Raw genomic sequence first — 17,422 nt, 5'->3', positions numbered from 1 at the left:
GAGACCCTGGTCACTTCCATGGCAGCTACGGTGAGATGACTAAGCGGCAAGAGTGTGTTTATCTCACCTCGGTAGGAAAGTCCTCATGGGCCCAAGATCAACCTTCAAGAGCCGGTGCAACCGAATTGATTGCGCCTGAAGAAGCTCTCACGTGCCTTTGTTGTTGGACGAGGATAGAAGCTTCTCATGGTTGCCACAGGATTCATCCTGACATCATCCCTTTCCCCGGCGGAGCCTCTGCTCCTGACTTCCCCAATGTCACCACCCGATATCTCTCATCCGGCAAATGATGCTTCGGACCTTCTATTTGCCTTTCTTAGTCGTGGGTCCTCATCAATTTGTCTGGTGCGATCAGTCACCAGTGCAACTTTCCGTTGGAAGTCCCGGAAAGTCATGATCATCTGCCCCCGAAGGCTTGGCGACGTGATGTCTTGCCATTCGATTTGATTTATTGCTCAGGTAACCTCCTCTGATGGAGGATAGATGTGGGAGACAACTCTGATGGTCCTCTTTTCTTTGCAAGATCTTTCACTAAAAGAGACACGTCTCTTTGCTCCTTTCGTAGAAGTCTACGATCATTCTGGCTTCTGACAACCATGGATGAGAAAGCAGCCTCTGGGGCCGACGGTCCCCCTGATCCGACACATCCGCGCACCAGTGCCATCGACACTGAACATCACTATCCTCACCGAAGCGACCCTACAGCGTTTGGTCGCCATAGCTTACAGATTACCCAGCAGCAAAAGCCTACTTCGACGTCGCATACTGACGGGCAACGACGATACGGGGTCACTCCCAGCACAAGAGATGAAGACATCAATGATGAAAAGAGATCGCGTACGAAGAATCTACCAGACATCAACACACCCCGCCGCCCAGCATCAGCACCACACAACCAACCCTCATCCCCAAACTCCCCAAAGAACCGCACCGCCCGACTAAGCCATGACTTCAACCGCCGCTACGACGGCCCCTTCAGCCGTCCAAGTCCCGTCATGACCCGGCGAAGCACCCACTCGCCCACCCGACCATCTCCGGACCCAACCACACCCCACCCCGGCGAACCCCCCGAACCCCCGAACCCCCCGGTCCCTCCCGGCCCCTCCCGGCCTTTCACCCAACACCCCCACCCCTAAATTACACCCTCCGCACCCGCAAGACAGCAATCGCTCTCTTCTGGACCTTCATCCTCATCGACTCCATCGCCATGCCGATAGCACTCTACTTCGGCCTCTGGTACGGCGTCGGCCCAGGCACAAACATCCCCACCGAAAAACGGGAGAAACTTTCCCCCAACACAGTCTTCACCATCGTCACCGCCTCCGTGGGTGGCGCCAGCATCGTCGAGTACTTTGTCCGCTTCTGGCGGCTTTGGCGTAAGGGGAGCACGTGTCGTGTCATTGGGGCGCATAGGTGGTACCTAGACTGGTTTCACTGGAACTTTTCGTTGGCGTGGATTATTATCATGATTGAGCTCATCGTGTAAGTGCCCCCCCTTCCCTACTACCTCACACATAATGAAGTTACACACCCACTCATTGACACCATCAAAAGATGCACAATCCCAAAAAACCCCCCAATCCACCTCCTCTCCCTCCCAGCCCCAACAATGCTCCTCACCTTCGGCACCCAACTCCTCCTCATCGACGTCCTCCGCGCCCTCCACATCCCCTCGCCCATCCGCATCTCCTCCATCCCCCGACACGCACAGCTCCGACCGGGGATCTACTCCCTCATAGAAGACATCTGCGCCGTCGACGGCTCAGGCGGGACCGAATTCCGCGTGGCGCTTGATAGGCGGTATGAAGCGAGCCACGTCTTTCGCGCAATGTTGAGGAGGGTGGGTGTTTTTTGGGCTGTTGGTGCCGAGGGGTGTGCAGTGGTTTGTGTGGTGTTGGTGTTTATGTTGGACGGGGAGGTTGGGTATGTTGTTGGGTGGAGTTTGCCGTTTGTGTGGGCTGGGGTTTGGACGGGTGCGACGTTTTGGTATGTCAAGAGGGAGTTGAAGAGGGAGGCGAAGGCTTGGAGGGAGGAGGTTGCGAGGAAGGGGGTTGCGGGGTCGACGTCGTCGGTCTAATCGACACAGCTCTGTCACAGACAGAACATGTCATAATGGAACACAAATCACGAACCTGAAATGTACGAAACATTGATGCTTGGAGATTTTATCTTGATTTTTACTTTCATCCATGTCTATGCTTCCATGGGGACCTCCCCCACCACTCCCAAAACGCCTCGTTCACGGCTTAAACGTCCTCTGAGACGCCGTTTTCTTCTCCCAATACATACATGCAAAGGTCTACTCCTCGAGACCCCATCTCAAGAAGGAACCGTATAATACAGAAAAAAGGAAAAAGAGGCATTCGTCCAATTACACAAAGGGCCGCCCTCCCACACACGACACGACTACCGCTTCCGCGTGTCGCGACCCTTCTTTTTACTCTTCTTCTTATCCTTGGGCAGGTCCAGCGCCGTGCCCTTGAGCTGCTCCGCCATCGTCCGGAGCATGTACTCGTCCACAGTATATACCCTTTCGCCCCACGCGTTATGTTCAATCTCTGCTGCCTCATCCGGGGCGACGGATTCCGAGAACCGGCCTAGTCCCGAAGGCCCGGGGCCGCCACTGCCGCCTGGTTGGCCGGCGACGTCCTCCCGCGGCGTGCCTTGGCGGGTACTAGATGCGCCGGAGGGTGCGCCGCTCTTTTCGTTGAACTCGGCGTCGTCGTCTTGGATTTCCTTCTCGGCGGCCTTGGCGGCTTCCACGTCTTCCTGGTCTTCGGCCTGCTTAAGGTCCTCGGCCACGGTCCGTGACGGTCCGCTGTCTCCTCCACCTAGGAGACGGTCCATGGCGGCATTAGCGGCATCATCGACCAAGTCTGTTCCCTCGGTGCCGAGCACATCGCGGACGGAAAGCTTGTTGAAGTAGTCCGTGGTGAAACTACCCTCTTGAATGACCACATCGTCCAGCATCTGCTTCTGTGACGCCTTGCGCAGAATGTTGGCCTCAATCGTGTGCTCGCTGACGAGTCGGTAGATGTGTACATCTCGCGTTTGACCGATGCGATGGCATCGATCCTGGCATTGCTTGTCCATGGCTGGGTTCCAGTCTTGGTCGTAGAAGATGACGGTATCGGCCCCAGTAAGGTTAATGCCCAATCCACCGGAACGTGTAGACAAGATGAAGCACAAGATGCGTGGGTCGTGATTGAATCTGTCAGTGAGGATCTGTCGCTGCTCAATCTTTGTCTGTCCATCAAGGCGAAGGTACTTATGACCGTGGATATTGAGGAACTGCTCGAGGATATCCAGGACCTTGGTCATCTGTGTAAAGATCAAGGCACGATGACCACCGGCCTGGAGCTTGCGAAGAAGCTTGTCCAAAGCTTGAAGCTTTCCACAGTCGTATTGAAGCAGGCGTTTGTCCGGGAACTGGATGCTGTGGCGCATGCGAGACTCGTGCCACGGGTCGATTGGTGGCTGCTTGGGCATGAAAGGAGCCCACCGGACGGGGGCCGAGAGTTTGAGGTCCTCGTCCGTGAAGGCCTGCGCCGCCTTTCTTCCCAAAATCACCTCGTTCATGTCGCGAGTGATGACAGCGGGAGTGACACATGTGAACTTCTGGATGAGGGTCTGCATGGAATCGGCTCGCTCATCGGATGTGTGGATGACGGCACGGAGAAAGTCAGAGTCTTCCGCGAACCAGTTCAAGATCTGATTAGGAATTCTTGGCTTGGGTTTCCGGGGTCGACTGTCTAATCCGAGCGTCAGGAAATCAATCAGACGCTTGCCATAGATGGGCCGACGTTGGCCGCGGAGAGCGTTAAGGTACACGCTGTGCTGCAATTCCTCGAAGCGGCGCCAGCGAGCCAGGCTGTCCAGATACATAATGTTCGACTCAACTGATGAAGGGTCGAGATTGGTGCGAGCCAGGTGAGCTCTGGTATTCTGTGCTTCTCTCAGTTCCATCAGTACCCTGTGGAGGCTGAGCTGCGAAATGCGCTCCGCTGTCGTGTTAGACATGTTCTCGTGTTGTGTGGGAATCATGTTCAGAACCCCCAGGCTAACAATAGACATTGGCTCTACTGCAAGTAATGATCGGTGTAGGAACTGATCGGTAACCTGGAAGTCTGCCGGAACGGATTTCTGCATCCTGAAAGACGTCATGATGGGGCGGTCCACGAACAGGTCGGGATGATTGCACACCTTCCGCAATTGCATCAGGCAGTTAATGATGGATAGGTAGTTGCCAGAGGACAGCGTCTCCCGGGTATCCGTGCGAGCCAAGAAGCCATCGTACAATTCGCGCTGACGTTTCGACAGGCGACAAAACTCGACGTGCTCGTACTTGGCCGGCATCTGCTTTTCGACGTCGGCCTTGAGTCTTCGTAGTAAATATGGTCGCAGGACCTTGTGTAACTTGGAAATGATCGCTCGCGCTTCCTCGTCCATCGTCTCGCGACCATTTTCCAGGATCTGAGACTCTGGCTTGTGGAACCAATCATGGAACTCTTGCAAGTCGGCGAACCCCCCTACACCATTTTCGGCTGGCATAAGGAAGAACAGCAACGACCACAACTCGGTGAGGTTGTTCTGAAGTGGGGTGCCTGTAAGTAGAAGCCTTGCCCGAGTATTGAAACCGAGTAGCGTCTGCCACCGCTGGGACTTGAAGTTCTTGATGTTGTGAGCCTCGTCGAGAATCATATAGTGCCACCTCCGGCGTTTGAAGACCTGCTGGTCTTGGATGACAAGCTGGTAAGAGGTGATGCAGACGTTCCATACATCGTCATTATTCCATCCTTGTCGCTTGCGTTTTCTCTCCTCTTGAGTACCGTAGTAGGAGAGAATCTTGAAGCCGGGGCACCATTTCTTGAATTCCATCTCCCAGTTGAGCATGACACTCGTTGGGACGATAACCAAATGTGGTCCCCAAACCTCATGGTGGCAAGCAAGATGGGCAAGTAGTGATATGGTCTGAATAGTTTTGCCAAGACCCATCTCATCGGCGAGAATGCCGTTGGTATTGTTGGCATACAGGCCCGCCAGCCAGTCCAGTCCATGGTGCTGATATTCACGCAAAGTGCCACGTAGTAAGGACGGGATCTGTGTCTGTTGTGAATTCGGGTTCGGTGACGCTGATCGACTGACAACGTCCTTTGCCCCTGGGGTTGCCAAAGACATTGTATCAACATCCGAAGGCTTTGTGTCGGACGTAGGGGGCGAGTGGCTTTGTTCTGGACTTGGCGGAACGGTAATAATGTCGGTATCAGGGGTTACATGCTTTGCTGGGATAAGGGCGGTGGTAGATGTCGTGGGCAGTCTTGGCGTCTCTGTTGATTTTGATGGCGCATCCGCCATTTCAGTATCAACAGATTCAACTACCTCGCGTGTGCCGTCGGCGTTGTCGGGAGCCTCTACACTCTTGGCTGTTGGTTCACTGTCCACGCCATTAACCAAGGCCCCATATGGCTTAGGCGACTGTGGGGGAATAGCGATGGGCTGGTCCTCAGAGGCTGCAATTTCGAGACCATCAGCCTGGTCACCAGCGCTTTGTTTAGTGCCTGGCAGCTCAATAGCTGGTACTTCCGTGTCAATCTCCATCTCGTCGCCGTCCAGGAAAATACCAGGGTGTTGGATCAGAGACACCTCATCGTCATCTTCATCCTCCACAATCTCGTCCCTGAAGTTCGATGATGCCTCAGCTTGCGGAGATGCGCCATCCGCTACCAAGGCTGCAGTGCTCTCATGTGGCCCCTTATCGTCAAGCGGCGCGTCGTCCTTGATTTTCTTCAGCTCGGATTTCCCAAAGAGCATGCCCAACAATCCAGCTGGCTCCTCATCTCCGTCTTCCTCTTCCGACTCTTCATCCGCAACAGAGCCATCATCGCTGTCGTCCATGTCGGTAGATCCCATATCGTCATCCATGTCGACTGACTCATCACTGGTGTCTTCTCCGGGGCTGGTTGCGACAACTTTTGAGTCTGCCTCGGACTCTACGCCATTGGTGAGTTTGTTTTCGGCTTGTTCGTCGGGAGGTAGTTCTGGTAGGTTGGCGTATTTGGCGCGAAGCTGTTCCATAGTGAGCTTCTCATCGCCAGCATCGCCAGTATGATCTTCGCCCGCGTCTTCCTCCTCTGAGGATGACATGACGTCGTCGTCGTCATTACCGGAGTCATCATCATCGGCGTCTACCGACATGGGTTGACTATTCTCGAGGTCACTGTCGAGGTCGTCAAGGTCCTCGTCATTGTCGTCTTCGTCGAGGTCATCCTCGTCGGATATGTCCGAGTCCGCCTGTGTTCTTCTTGCTTGCAGCTTCTGTTCTGACAAATTGACTGCCTCTTGAAGCGCAGCCTTGACTCGCCGCTGCTCCTCCGCTTCCCATTCTTGGATCCTCCGCCGGTTGATCTCGTAGCGAACGTTCTCCCAGGTTCCAAACATGCTTTTGACAACCACTCGGTACCGCCCAATCCATACATAGCGCGCCTCGGCTTCGAGCTCTTCTGCTGACTTTGGTTGACGTCGGAGCCAAGCGTCCTTGCAAGCTTCGGCAATCCTCTTGGCCTGCGCTCGATGTCTTTGCTGCTCTGCGACCATGAGCTTGCGGAAGTTGGTGACAGCCTTGGCCATGTGGTCTGCATGAGCCCATTGCCGCGGAGGTTCCTCTTCCGCCTCGGGGACAAACAGAGTGCAGCGCTCTTGTGAAAGAATACCGCCAGGCTCCACAGCCTCTTCGATGCGCAAGACAATCTGGGCATCCTTCTGGGCCATCTCGTCCGTGTAGCTAGGGCCCTCTTCTGGGACGTACATGCCGCCATCCTCAACGGGTATTGCCTGCGCCTTTTCCCAGTATTCCTCAAAGTTGGGGCCGATTCTCAGTCGCTTGCTGACTTGTCCAGGGTGTACGACGGGTAGCTCAGTCGCGCGCACGCGTAGCTTAATCCGCGTGCGGTTTGGGCTACCCGCCTTAGCTCTTGCAGCATCTTCGTCGATAGAGCTACGGCGGCCCCGCCTTGTCCGTGTCGACTGCCTAGTCGGCTGAGCAGATGGGGATGGGCTTCGCTTACGCATGGATCGGGAGGAAGATTTGGTCTCGTTCGCAGTCGACTTTCGGTTGGAGCTCTTTGGCGGAGGCGGCGCGGTCTTTACTGTCGATGGTTTTCGCGAGGGAGTCTTGGACTTGGAGGTTCCGTTTGGCGTCGGGGTCGCTGCGTGGCCGTTGGTGGAAGCATACTTGTTCTTGGAGGGCGGACTGCTGTTAAGAGCTCCTCTCGTCATTCGCTTGCCGGATGGCGGATGGAACTCGAGGGGGATCGTGTTAATTCGACCAGACTTGCGTCTGCCATTGTCGATGAAGGAGGTAGGGCCCTCAGCGGTGATCTTCTTCCATGGCGGGGAGATTTGATTCTTTTTCAGGCCGGATCCAGGGGCAGATGGCGTGGAGACGCGGCGTCGCTTCGAAGGGCGTTGTTCATCATCGATGTCGGAGGAAGGCGCGGGAGGAGGAGGCGAGGGCGATGGCGTTGATGGAGATAATGGTGATGTCGGTGATGGTGAGCGGAGGGGTAGGCCGATGAAGTCGTTGCCGTTGGGGGTCAGTTGGCCTTCGAAGTCGTCGGATCCGAGGGATTCAAGGGGTGATGAGGGCGGATCGGTATCATATTGAGGTATAGTCGCGGTTTGTTCGTCGCGTTGCGAGTCGATGACCTCGTTGGTGGGATGCGCAGGGTCGGGCGACGCGGTCTTGTTCATAATAGCAACGGGGGGCAGACGCGGGATGGGGCCGTGATCTCAACGGGGCCGGCATCTGAAGCGTCGAAATTAACGTCTATGGAATGGTGTATGCTCAGAGAATTCTAGTTTCGAGTTTGAACATGATGACACGTCTTGGTGGCCGGCTGCGTTGGAAAAAGGGTGCAAAACCAGTGTCACCAGCAAAAAGTTTGATGATAGATTTTTTTGCAAAGATGCAGCTCCGGCCTTGCCTGGGCTAGCCGAAAAGAGAACGTTGGTACTTGCCTCAGACCTTCAGACTCGGGCGGCGTAGGGGGCGTAGTAAGGGCGTAAAGGCCGTTCGGGTGGTGACGGCGGACGACCTGATGGAAGACGCTGTGAGGTGCAGGCAGCTACACACCACTGTGACTCGAACCACCAATGAAAGACGGCCAGTGTTTGGGGGGACTTGCTCCCTTGAATCAGCGGCCACACAGCTACGGATGACAGGAGTCAGGGCGATTCTATCCAACCAGACACCCGCATTCGATCAAAGTACCCCACTTCTGTCTTTGGCTGGCGCGCACCTCAAAAAAGTGACCATTTCTAGACTTGCTCGCCTCAGGCATTCACTGCATCCAGGCCAGCCAACCACAATCGAGGGATTTGGCTGGCAATCATCAATCCATCGAAGCTTCGGCTCTGACCTGCGACGACATCACATCCAACATAACCAAGCAATTGGGTCGCATCGGAACCACAACCTCGGCCACGGTATGCCCCTCGCACACTCAATTGACTCGCAAAATACCGTAACGATCTAATCCGCCTCTCCCGCAGATGCTGTCCCAACGATTTGCGCGGGCCTCGACGGTCCGCGGCGCCGTCCAGGCCGCCCGACGAACCCCGATTGTCCAGCAACGTACCTTTTTCCCTCCTCAGTACAACGACCGAAAGGTTCTCGAGGAGAAGTACCCCGAGTACCCGACTCTGTCTGATGCGGAGGACCCCAACATGGTCAGTGAGGCGGCAATTGGTGACGGCGAGAGAGAGGCTCGGTAGCCGAGGCTAACTTGGAGACGCGCAGAACGGCGGATACATCAACCCTCCCTTCATCAAGAGACAGTTCCGCGACCCCCACGGCGACTGGTGGGACAAGCAGGAGCGCCGCAACTTTGGCGAACCCGTTCACGAGGACCACGACTTGCTCGGCATGTTCTCTCCCTTCGAGTACACCTGGACCACCACCGGCAAGGGCCTGGCCCAGATTGGTGCCTTCATCGTTGTTTTCCTCGGTGTCTGCAGTGTCGTCAAGGCCAGCTACCCCGACAAGGCTTCATACCCGAGAGAATTCCCCGACGGACTCGAGAGGGAGCTGGGAGGTGCTAGCGCTCTGCGGGTAGGTTCTGACGCAACTAACGAGATAAAAACTTCGAAACTAATATCATCATAGGCGAGAAAGGCTGGTGACGCTGACCCATGAAAAGTGTGAAATGTCGGGGGTTGCGATCAGTGACGCATGTGTGTATTTTAGAGCAGAACAAGAAATCCCTTGGGAACCCCACCAGTAACAAGTTCATATGTCTTCAGCCAATGTCCCGACGAGAATCATTGGCAGTGATATAACAGGTGCTTTAATCATATCAATGTTAACCTGACGAATAGTCGCATCTGGCTGCCGCAAAGAAATCAGTTGTGGAAGGTCTCTCATCAGCAATGGCAGTATCGCGAGGTACCTGGCTAATCATCGGTCACTTCTTCACGATGGCAAGTGCCCGGCTACTTAGTACTAGCCACTTGATGGAGGGTGCCGAAATGAAACGCATGGCAATTCCTTCTTTCCGAGAGGCATCTCAGTTGCTGCTTGCCCCTTTGGTGAAAGAGGTACGGCACCTTGCCGTACCGATGACTTCTCCTCTTCCCACTTTGATGCGGTAAACAGACTCGACGTCAACAAAACAACCGCACTGTTCAGTGTTTCCAGCATACTAATCTCGATCATCGGACTTGACGTTTGTCGTACCCACCATCGCCTGCTCGCGTTTCTGCAAACAACAGAGACTTCACTCGTCGTCAAGCTCGATTGCCGTGGGAAATCCCAACATGCACTACGAGAATTGGGACGTCCTGCTGTTTCCCGGCGGTGGATCAGTGCCACTGAAGGAGTTCAGAACAGATTGCTCTGTCATCCCCGACTTTGGTCAGTGTTGGCGAGCTCTGCGGTGATGGGCATCTCTTTACTGACCAATGGATGCCATAACAGAATCCAAACCAGCACCTTGTTTGGGGTCTTTTATTGGCTTGCCGGCTGTCCATGGCTTCGTCCCCAGTCTTCACCGCAACATGCCCCTCACGGTTTCCGTCTTTTCTTGGACAGTACCTCCAGTCAGCAACCCGAATCGAGACGCCAACCTCGTAGTTTTTGCAGCCCGGGTGTACATCGATGGGGATCTCGTCGCGTAAGAACATCTGCAGTCGATGTATATATCGCGTATGGCTTCTAATGGACTGCCAGTGAGGACGTATGGAATCAAAATCAGCGAGCACCTCTCACCATCACTCAAAGTCTGAGTAGGTCGACACAGTGTTCGATCCGTGAATCAGCTAGGAGAACATGCATCTAATCTGCCTCTTTACAGAACCGAACAAACATGGTGACCGCGATGTAATCAGGTTCCCAGCGTTCAACGAGAGGTATCTGCAAGAAAACGGCTGGAATCCTGCCGCATCTCTTGGCCGCATCCAAGTTATCATCACGGAAGCGTACCAGCGCGACCCGACGACTTTGTCCCTGGACCCAATCAAAAACGTCGCTGCGTTTTCTTTCTGTCACGCTCCACTAGGTCGGTAGCAGCGAGTAACTCGGTCCGCTGTCTAGACTGCAGGCTAACCATCCTCAATGCAACAGAGACACTCGAGGAAGCTGCCATTGCCTGGCCGAACCGACATATGTGGGAGAATGCCACGCTGGCATATAGCTTTCCTTCCGCAGTCTATTCGACAAACCACAGCTTGGCTTCTCAGCAAGGGCCTGCAAGACTCGTGATAGATCCGTCCCCACAGCCTTTGTCTTCAACTCCAGCACCTGCGACCTTGCCAGTCTTCCAAAAGACAGCGAACCCGCCACTCCGAGTTCATTCGACAGGCAATCATCATCAGCATGCTGGAGGAGAGTCCCAGGGTCGTGGTATCTGTCGAAATCCATCACGCACCAGCATCTTCCCCGTCGTAGCCAGCACAGTGCATCCATCCGTCGTGCATCAAGATACCAGCCTGCCTACTCACGGCATCGGACCATTCAATCCCATGTTGTGGGGTGCCAGATATGCCGCAGGTCGGCTTTACCCAAGCGATTCTTCTACAGTAGGTCAACAAGAACAGGATGCAGATTCCTCAATTTCACTTGACGTTCCAACGTCTGCGACCGACAGCTCTGCCACTTGTAAGCTTTCCCGTTTCTCACTATTTGCATGGGAATAAGCTGACCTTCGGCAGACGTCGACGATGCGAAGCCACAGGCTGCCCCGGCGGCGAAAAGGAGCATATCAGACCTTGTGTTGTCGATGTCTGACGAAAGAAATCCTCTAAGAAGGCACCACATTCCGATTCCCGCGATGGGGGTCAGGTCTCGCAAAGAGTGTCGACCTGGGCACCACACCCTCGAGCCATTGACGACAACATCCCGCAGAGCATCACGACGCCGGGAGCTGTCGGACGCGGGAAGACTCATATCGCGCCTAGACGAACAGAACACGCCTGAGCCCATGTTCGCGTTGATCGATCCCGTCAATACTGTCAAGCGCGCTCCGTCGTTGGGCACGCCATCAAAGAAACAGTTCGCGGCCGCGAAGAGTGTCCGGCGGTCCGTGTCATTTGATCCAGTCATCAAGGATATCGAAAGTGAGCGGTCGCAACCTGCCACAAAGCCGAGCCAGTGTAAACGCGACTTCACACCTCTTGATGTTGCAGAAGTTATCGCCCAATCTGATCAAGGCCACTCCAGCCCCATCCTGTGATCACTGATTGCAGAGTCAGGAACCATCAGGCGCTGAGATAACAAAAGACATACACGTTAAGCATGACTAGTCTAACCAAGAGGACTCACTTGGTAGCAACGGTTTCCATCTTAACTCGGTCAGGGGTTATGCTGTGCAGCTTTGGATTGTGGGGTTATTTCCACGAAAGACATGGATAGTTCTCAGCGAAACGACAATGTCAATCGCTTACCGCAAGTAGCATTCTTATATCACTCGTAGCAGATGGAATTGAAGACAATTACCCACATCCTGTCGCTGTTTTTGGACAGCCAGTTTCAAGCTGAGTCCGCTGTCAAGTACCGAGCCTCTATTGAACTAAGCTTATTCAAGGTTATTTCAACAGCTTACAAATTGCCAGCCACAGCTCGGCCGATGGCTCGGGGAGGAATTCTTGGGTTATCCGGAGGTGGGGGAGCTTCGATCCACTTTAGGGCCGATTGAATGTCATACATCCATTCCAACTTTTCAATCAGCTTCGCGGGTCTTGTATTCCTGGGCGGGTTAACAATGTGGACGCTATCCTCATCGGCTCGGACTTTGTAAGGCCTGCATCATCGACCTAATCATCCCATGAGCCGCTCCCTTCCGTGAATTGGCCTCGATTGTTTCTTCTGCATTCGCCTTTGCTGATTATTCCCTGGCTCCGCGTCCAGATCTTGCAACTCTCCGTTGAACATCTCATTTCTGCTTTGTTTTTCTCAAATTCTGTGACATGGTTGAGTTTGCTCATCCCCTAACCACCTTGGCTCGCGTTTCGACACCATAGTGAGGTGATGTGCCGGGCGTACGTGAAGGGACTGACAACTTCGGGCATTCTGTGCTGGACAATGCCTCCCGAACCGAAAGCCGGGATGGAGTGCTCGCCGGGATGGGTTGCAAAGGCACCCCAGACCCCAGATCTCGCACTCCGCAAGTGACCCAATGTGACCTGCAATTCGCTTTTTTAGATGAACTAATGCAACTAATCGTCGTCAACGTGTGCGGGGATTTGGGGAACTTGTTCATAGTGTGGGGTGTAAAGGAAATTGGCAGTAGAACGTCGGGATATCCGGTCTGCAGCTTGAATACAGTTGTTTTTGGGATTCTGGCAATGGTTAGCTTCAATTTCTACTGCGTATAAAACCTCTCATATCCTGTTCCATAGCTTGTTCGCTCAGATGGCCGATGTATTGCAAGCTCACTTGGGTCATCGGTGGTCAGTCAAACTGGGATCATGACAATGTTGCAAGCATACCTAGGTCTAGCAGCGGTCTCACTGACTGGGGCATATGCCGCTGCCCTCGAGACTTCCGATGCTCCATCGACAACCGTTCAGCCAACGGCTGCAACTTCGTGGTCATACAGCACCTTTACGTATGAACAGCTGACAGTAAACCAGTACCCCAAGCCGCTGCCATCGCCTCTGACCATCGCCACTCCATACGCACCACACTTCACTGAGGTTTCGACCCTGTTGCCGGAGAATGTCACTTACACGACATATTCCTTCAACCCGACGGGTACAGCATCCCCCGACGGCCAGTACGGCCAGAGTGCCTACGCTGTTCTCTGGGCGAACTACACTTACACGCATGAGCCTCCCTTCACGACAACCGCGTCCGCGACACTCATCCCGTCCAGCGAGCTGGTGTACCCCCCTCAGCTGCCCGCCAGACCTCTGAACGACAACACAGACCTCAAGTTCCCTTCCGACTTTGTATGGGGCGTAGCTGCCAGCGCATGGCAGATCGAGGGAGGTCTCCAGATCGAGGGTCGTGGCCCTGCTGTTCTCGACGTCGTCGGTGTCAACGGCCAAGGACTGCTCGGCACCAACGACTCGAATGTTGCAGACATGCACTACTTCTTGTACAAGCAGGATATCGCGAGGCTTGCGGCCCTCGGCGTGCCGTACTTTTCCTTCTCCATCTCATGGACTCGTGTCGTGCCCTTTGGCAGGGCGGGCTCGCCGGTCAATCAGCAAGCGTTGGATCACTACGACGATGTCATCAACACGTGCCTCGAGTACGGCATCACTCCGGTCGCGACGTTGATGCACATCGACAACCCAGTTGGCATCTTTGACAATCTTGACGAGTTCCCCAGTCACTACGCGTACTACGCCAAGCAAGTCATGGCGCGGTATGCGGACAGAGTGCCGTACTGGGTCACCTTCAACGAGCCAAACATCGCCGTACAATTCACCCTCCCCAGCTACGACGGCTTGACAGCCTTCCTCCTCGCCCACGCCGACGTCTACCGCTGGTACAAGGACGTCCTCGGCGGAACCGGCAAGATCACAATGAAATTCGCAAACAACCTCGCCGTGCCCCTGGACCCGGCCAACCCGGACGACGTCGCAGCCTCCTACCGCTACCAGGACTTCATCCTCGGCATCATGAGCAACCCTCTCTTCCTGGGGAAACAGTTCCCCGACGTAGTCCTCAACACACCCAACATGAACAAAACGCTCACAAAATCCCTGACCGACGAACAACTCGCCCACATCAACGGGACAATGGACTACTGGGCCTTTGACCCCTACGGCGCCCAGTACGCCACAAATCCACCAGGCGGCTACGAAGCCTGCGCGTCGAATTCCTCAGACCCCCTCTGGCCCTCGTGCGTAACGCTCACCACGATCCAAGCCAACGGCTGGGCAATGGGCGTAATCTCCGAAGGCGGCGCGCTCATCGCGCCGTCCTACGTTGGGGAGCAATTCGGCTACGTCTGGAACACGTACCGGCCTTCGGGCATCATGGTCACGGAGTTTGGGTTCCCGCAGCTGGCGGACGCGGAGACGTCGCTCGATGCGCAGAGGTATGATTTCGAGAGGACGATGTACTATCAGAACTTCTTGACGGAGACGTTGAGGGCGATTCACGAGGATGGGGTGAATGTCATTGGAGCGCTGGCGTGGAGTTGGATTGATAATAACGAGTTTGGGAGCTTTGAGGCGCAGTATGGGATGATGGGTGTGAATCGGTCGGATCCCGGTTTGGCGAGGTGGGTGAAGAGGAGCTTTTTCGATTATGTGGATTTCTTTCAGAGTCATATTTAGTTGTTGTAGATACTTTGGAGGTAATACGTGATTAATCCTCAAAGATGAGAATTTACTGGGTAAAGTACGATTTCGAGGGTTGGTGTTAGTGCAACAGGTGACATCGGTTCTAGTAATCGGCTATTGCGGCTGTCTTATGTCAGAGTCTCCGACCATCCTGGCCTATCCACGTTTTCCATCATGTCAGACTTTATGACGATCTTTCGGAAAGCCATCCAATCTGGACTTTACCGGCCGCTAGACGATGCTAAGCTTACGGCAGCTGCATAGACTGACCCCAAAAATTGGCTTCGTTTCCAAAGTTCCAAACGCCTGGGTTTTAGCTGCCTGTGTACTAACGTACCACCAGCTGACGTGAGAAACTCATTTGAATCTAGGGATGTGGGTTAGAAGGATTGGAATCTGTGACGACCACTCCTTTCTCCACTTAGAGATCGCGATGTATAAGAAGGAGACCGGCGAGGGACTACTGGATTTTCATTTTTGGTCTTTTCTTGGCATGTTTATTGTACCCATATCCTGGTGCGCATCCATTCCATCTAAGTCGGTGGCAGTATAAGATTCACGACAATGGCAGACGAAACCATCCACCGCCTCATCCCACATGTCGTGGACGAGCAGGCGGCACAGGATCCAGAGCGCATCTGGGCTTCATACGCCATCAGCAAGGACATCGCAAAAGACGGGTTCCGCGACGTCACCCTCCGCCAACTGTCACGAGCAGTCGACCGAGTGGCATGGCACATTGAAGCCAACATCGGTAAGAGTAACATATTCGAAACGTTGCTCTACTTTGGCCTTCCCGACATCAGATACGCAATCAACATTTTCGCCGCCATGAAAACGGGCCACCAGATCTTGCTGTGTTCTCACTTCAACAGCTTGATCTACAACTTGAGTCTCTGCGAGAAGAAAGATTGTCACGACGTGATGCGGAGCGAAGGCGTAGATGCCATGGTTGATCCGCTGCTTCAAGCGAGACCGATGAAGACGTTTCAAGTACCGACTCTCGACGCACTTCTTGCCGACGACGAAGCTGTGGAGCCGTATCCTTACACAAGGACGTACGAGGAGGGCATCGACGATCCAGCTGCCATCGGACACACCTCAGGCACCACGGGGCTCCCTAAACCCATCACATGGACGCAGAGGTCCTTTGTCGTCGTCGATACCGTCTGGCGCTTCCTCCCAGACCTCGACGGCCGACCGTCCTATCACAAGCTCCTCTCGAGGGCGGAGCGCTGCTACCAGACCATGCCGATCTTCCATCCCTTTGGCTTCTTCTCCGCCGTCACCGACCCCCTCTACCGCAAAAAGGTCCTTGTCCTGGGACCGAATACACTTGGTCCGATTCCGCCGTCGACGCTTGAACAAATGTTTGAGTATGGCGACTTTGATAGCTTGGCTGGGGTACCGATCTACCTAGAAATGGTTGCAAAGTCCCCCAAGTGCCTCGACGCTGTCGCGAAGAAACTGAAGTTCATTTTTTACGCGGGCGGTGCCCTCAGCAAGCCTGCCGGCGACGCACTTTCAGCCCGCACAAAGATTGACCAGCTCATCGGGTCCACCGAAGCCGGCGCCGCTCTAGGCCACGAGACGGACCGCGAGGACTGGGACTGGCTCTGTCTCAATGATGAGGAGAGCGGGATCGTTTGGGAACCCTGCGAAGTCAAGGGCTTCGGATCCGAAGGAGAGGCGGAAGAGCAAGTCTATGAGATGACGTTTGTGAGGAACGCCAAGGCGGAGAAGCAGCAGCACGTCTTCTGGCACAGTAATGTCGAGGACGTCTTTCGAAGCAATGATTTGTTTGTGAAGCACCCGACCAAACCGCACCATTGGAAGTTTTACTCGAGGAGGGACGATATTGTCGTGACCAAGTTTGGGTGGAATGTGAATCCCATGTTGTTGGAGAGGGAGATTGCGCAGCATCCGGGGGTGAGTCACGTTGTTGTTGGCGGGACGGGGAGGCGGCATATCTGTGCTGTGATAGACCTCGTTGATGATGGTCAGGGGACTGAGGAAGAGGAGATGTTGGATGGTATTTGGCCGATGGTGCAGAAGGGTAATGATATTTTGGATGCGGCTGGTCAGTTGGCCAAGGAGAGGATTTTGTTTAGTCGGAAGGAGAAGCCGTTTCCTATTGCTGGGAAGGGGAATGTCCAGAGGGCGGCGGTTCTCAAGCTGTATCAGGACGATATTGATGACATGTATGCCAGAGTTGGGGATGGACCTGGATTGTAGACGGGCAAAAGATTGATCTCGAGTACGTGGAAAAAACATCGAGGAGATGTATGCAGCTTCACTTAGCTTCTCTCAACATATCAAAGGTTGAATATCGTTTGCTATTGCCGCTTCGAGTTTTTGACTGGCTTTCTAAACCCAGGAACGTACCATACATTGTTTCTCCATGCTGAGATGTAGTTTGCCGTTGTTTCTAGTAAGTCGGTTGGAGGAGTTTTAGCTTAGTGAGTTTACATAGCAAGAGATCTGCTGATAGAATGGTCATCGACGAGCGTCGAGAAGGACAGTTTCGCTCATAGGAACATGCATCAAGTCATATTAACAACTGCGGTAACCATACAGCTTTGTTCACATTGACTTAACAAATAGATTCCCAAACGTGGACCATGGTAGACTC

The 17,422-nt window shown here is 54.2% G+C and overlaps 7 protein-coding genes across 7 annotated transcripts; 6 read left to right on the top strand and 1 right to left on the bottom strand.

The window, feature by feature from the left end:
* The first annotated feature begins 260 nt into the window (after window positions 1-260).
* BDP81DRAFT_405593 (uncharacterized protein) lies at window positions 261-2,187 on the top strand. Its single transcript, XM_060588943.1, has 3 exons — window positions 261-1,088; window positions 1,160-1,482; window positions 1,555-2,187. The coding sequence occupies exons 1-3, from the start codon at window positions 597-599 to the stop codon at window positions 2,075-2,077; spliced, it is 1,338 nt and encodes a 445-aa protein (XP_060446116.1). The 5' UTR covers window positions 261-596; the 3' UTR covers window positions 2,078-2,187.
* On the bottom strand, window positions 2,155-7,934 carry BDP81DRAFT_425371 (SNF2 family domain-containing protein). Its single transcript, XM_060590211.1, has one exon. It carries the CDS (start codon window positions 7,747-7,749, stop codon window positions 2,407-2,409), a length of 5,343 nt encoding a protein of 1,780 aa, XP_060446115.1. The 5' UTR covers window positions 7,750-7,934; the 3' UTR covers window positions 2,155-2,406.
* Window positions 7,935-8,550: 616 nt separating this feature from the next.
* BDP81DRAFT_317152 (NADH:ubiquinone oxidoreductase 20.1kD subunit) lies at window positions 8,551-9,193 on the top strand (the record flags this gene model as incomplete). Its single annotated transcript, XM_060584230.1, has 3 exons — window positions 8,551-8,727; window positions 8,798-9,109; window positions 9,164-9,193. 3 exons carry the CDS (start codon window positions 8,551-8,553, stop codon window positions 9,191-9,193), a joined length of 519 nt encoding a protein of 172 aa, XP_060446114.1.
* A 464-nt stretch (window positions 9,194-9,657) lies between these two features.
* BDP81DRAFT_405590 (uncharacterized protein) lies at window positions 9,658-11,993 on the top strand. The gene is made up of 6 exons (XM_060588942.1): window positions 9,658-9,910; window positions 9,974-10,169; window positions 10,226-10,281; window positions 10,350-10,553; window positions 10,619-11,152; window positions 11,206-11,993. The coding sequence occupies exons 1-6, from the start codon at window positions 9,814-9,816 to the stop codon at window positions 11,724-11,726; spliced, it is 1,608 nt and encodes a 535-aa protein (XP_060446113.1). The 5' UTR covers window positions 9,658-9,813; the 3' UTR covers window positions 11,727-11,993.
* An 864-nt stretch (window positions 11,994-12,857) lies between these two features.
* Window positions 12,858-14,850, top strand: BDP81DRAFT_425366 (beta-glucosidase). Its single transcript, XM_060590210.1, has one exon. The coding sequence runs from the start codon at window positions 12,961-12,963 to the stop codon at window positions 14,782-14,784; it is 1,824 nt and encodes a 607-aa protein (XP_060446112.1). The 5' UTR covers window positions 12,858-12,960; the 3' UTR covers window positions 14,785-14,850.
* A 212-nt stretch (window positions 14,851-15,062) lies between these two features.
* Window positions 15,063-15,363, top strand: BDP81DRAFT_425365 (uncharacterized protein). The gene has a single exon (XM_060590209.1). The coding sequence runs from the start codon at window positions 15,164-15,166 to the stop codon at window positions 15,341-15,343; it is 180 nt and encodes a 59-aa protein (XP_060446111.1). The 5' UTR covers window positions 15,063-15,163; the 3' UTR covers window positions 15,344-15,363.
* BDP81DRAFT_425364 (ochratoxin A non-ribosomal peptide synthetase) lies at window positions 15,345-17,122 on the top strand. The gene has a single exon (XM_060590208.1). It carries the CDS (start codon window positions 15,355-15,357, stop codon window positions 17,023-17,025), a length of 1,671 nt encoding a protein of 556 aa, XP_060446110.1. The 5' UTR covers window positions 15,345-15,354; the 3' UTR covers window positions 17,026-17,122.
* Window positions 17,123-17,422: the final 300 nt, after the last annotated feature.

The sequence above is a fragment of the Colletotrichum phormii genome (assembly GCF_030913505.1).
Source record: "Colletotrichum phormii strain CBS 102054 chromosome Unknown BDP81scaffold_8, whole genome shotgun sequence".
In the NCBI taxonomy this organism is placed as follows: Eukaryota; Fungi; Ascomycota; class Sordariomycetes; order Glomerellales; family Glomerellaceae; genus Colletotrichum; species Colletotrichum phormii.
The sequence above is the reverse complement of the archived record's forward strand: the minus strand, read 5'-3'. Positions and strand labels throughout refer to the sequence as shown.

What these genes read in the sequence shown, in the direction of transcription:
- BDP81DRAFT_425366 (XM_060590210.1), top strand. Translation starts at nt 12,961, where the DNA reads ATGACAATGTTGCAAGCATACCTAGGTCTAGCAGCGGTCTCACTGACT.
- BDP81DRAFT_425364 (XM_060590208.1), top strand. Translation starts at nt 15,355, where the DNA reads ATGGCAGACGAAACCATCCACCGCCTCATCCCACATGTCGTGGACGAG.
- BDP81DRAFT_405590 (XM_060588942.1), top strand. Translation starts at nt 9,814, where the DNA reads ATGCACTACGAGAATTGGGACGTCCTGCTGTTTCCCGGCGGTGGATCA. An exon ending in TTTCTGTCACGCTCCACTAG is followed by an intron (nt 10,554 to 10,618) that starts GTCGGTAGCAGC and finishes TCAATGCAACAG; the next exon opens with AGACACTCGAGGAAGCTGCC. An exon ending in GACCGACAGCTCTGCCACTT is followed by an intron (nt 11,153 to 11,205) that starts GTAAGCTTTCCC and finishes GACCTTCGGCAG; the next exon opens with ACGTCGACGATGCGAAGCCA.
- BDP81DRAFT_425365 (XM_060590209.1), top strand. Translation starts at nt 15,164, where the DNA reads ATGTGGGTTAGAAGGATTGGAATCTGTGACGACCACTCCTTTCTCCAC.
- BDP81DRAFT_425371 (XM_060590211.1), bottom strand. Translation starts at nt 7,749, where the DNA reads ATGAACAAGACCGCGTCGCCCGACCCTGCGCATCCCACCAACGAGGTC.
- BDP81DRAFT_405593 (XM_060588943.1), top strand. Translation starts at nt 597, where the DNA reads ATGGATGAGAAAGCAGCCTCTGGGGCCGACGGTCCCCCTGATCCGACA. An exon ending in CCGAACCCCCGAACCCCCCG is followed by an intron (nt 1,089 to 1,159) that starts GTCCCTCCCGGC and finishes CGCACCCGCAAG; the next exon opens with ACAGCAATCGCTCTCTTCTG. An exon ending in ATCATGATTGAGCTCATCGT is followed by an intron (nt 1,483 to 1,554) that starts GTAAGTGCCCCC and finishes CACCATCAAAAG; the next exon opens with ATGCACAATCCCAAAAAACC.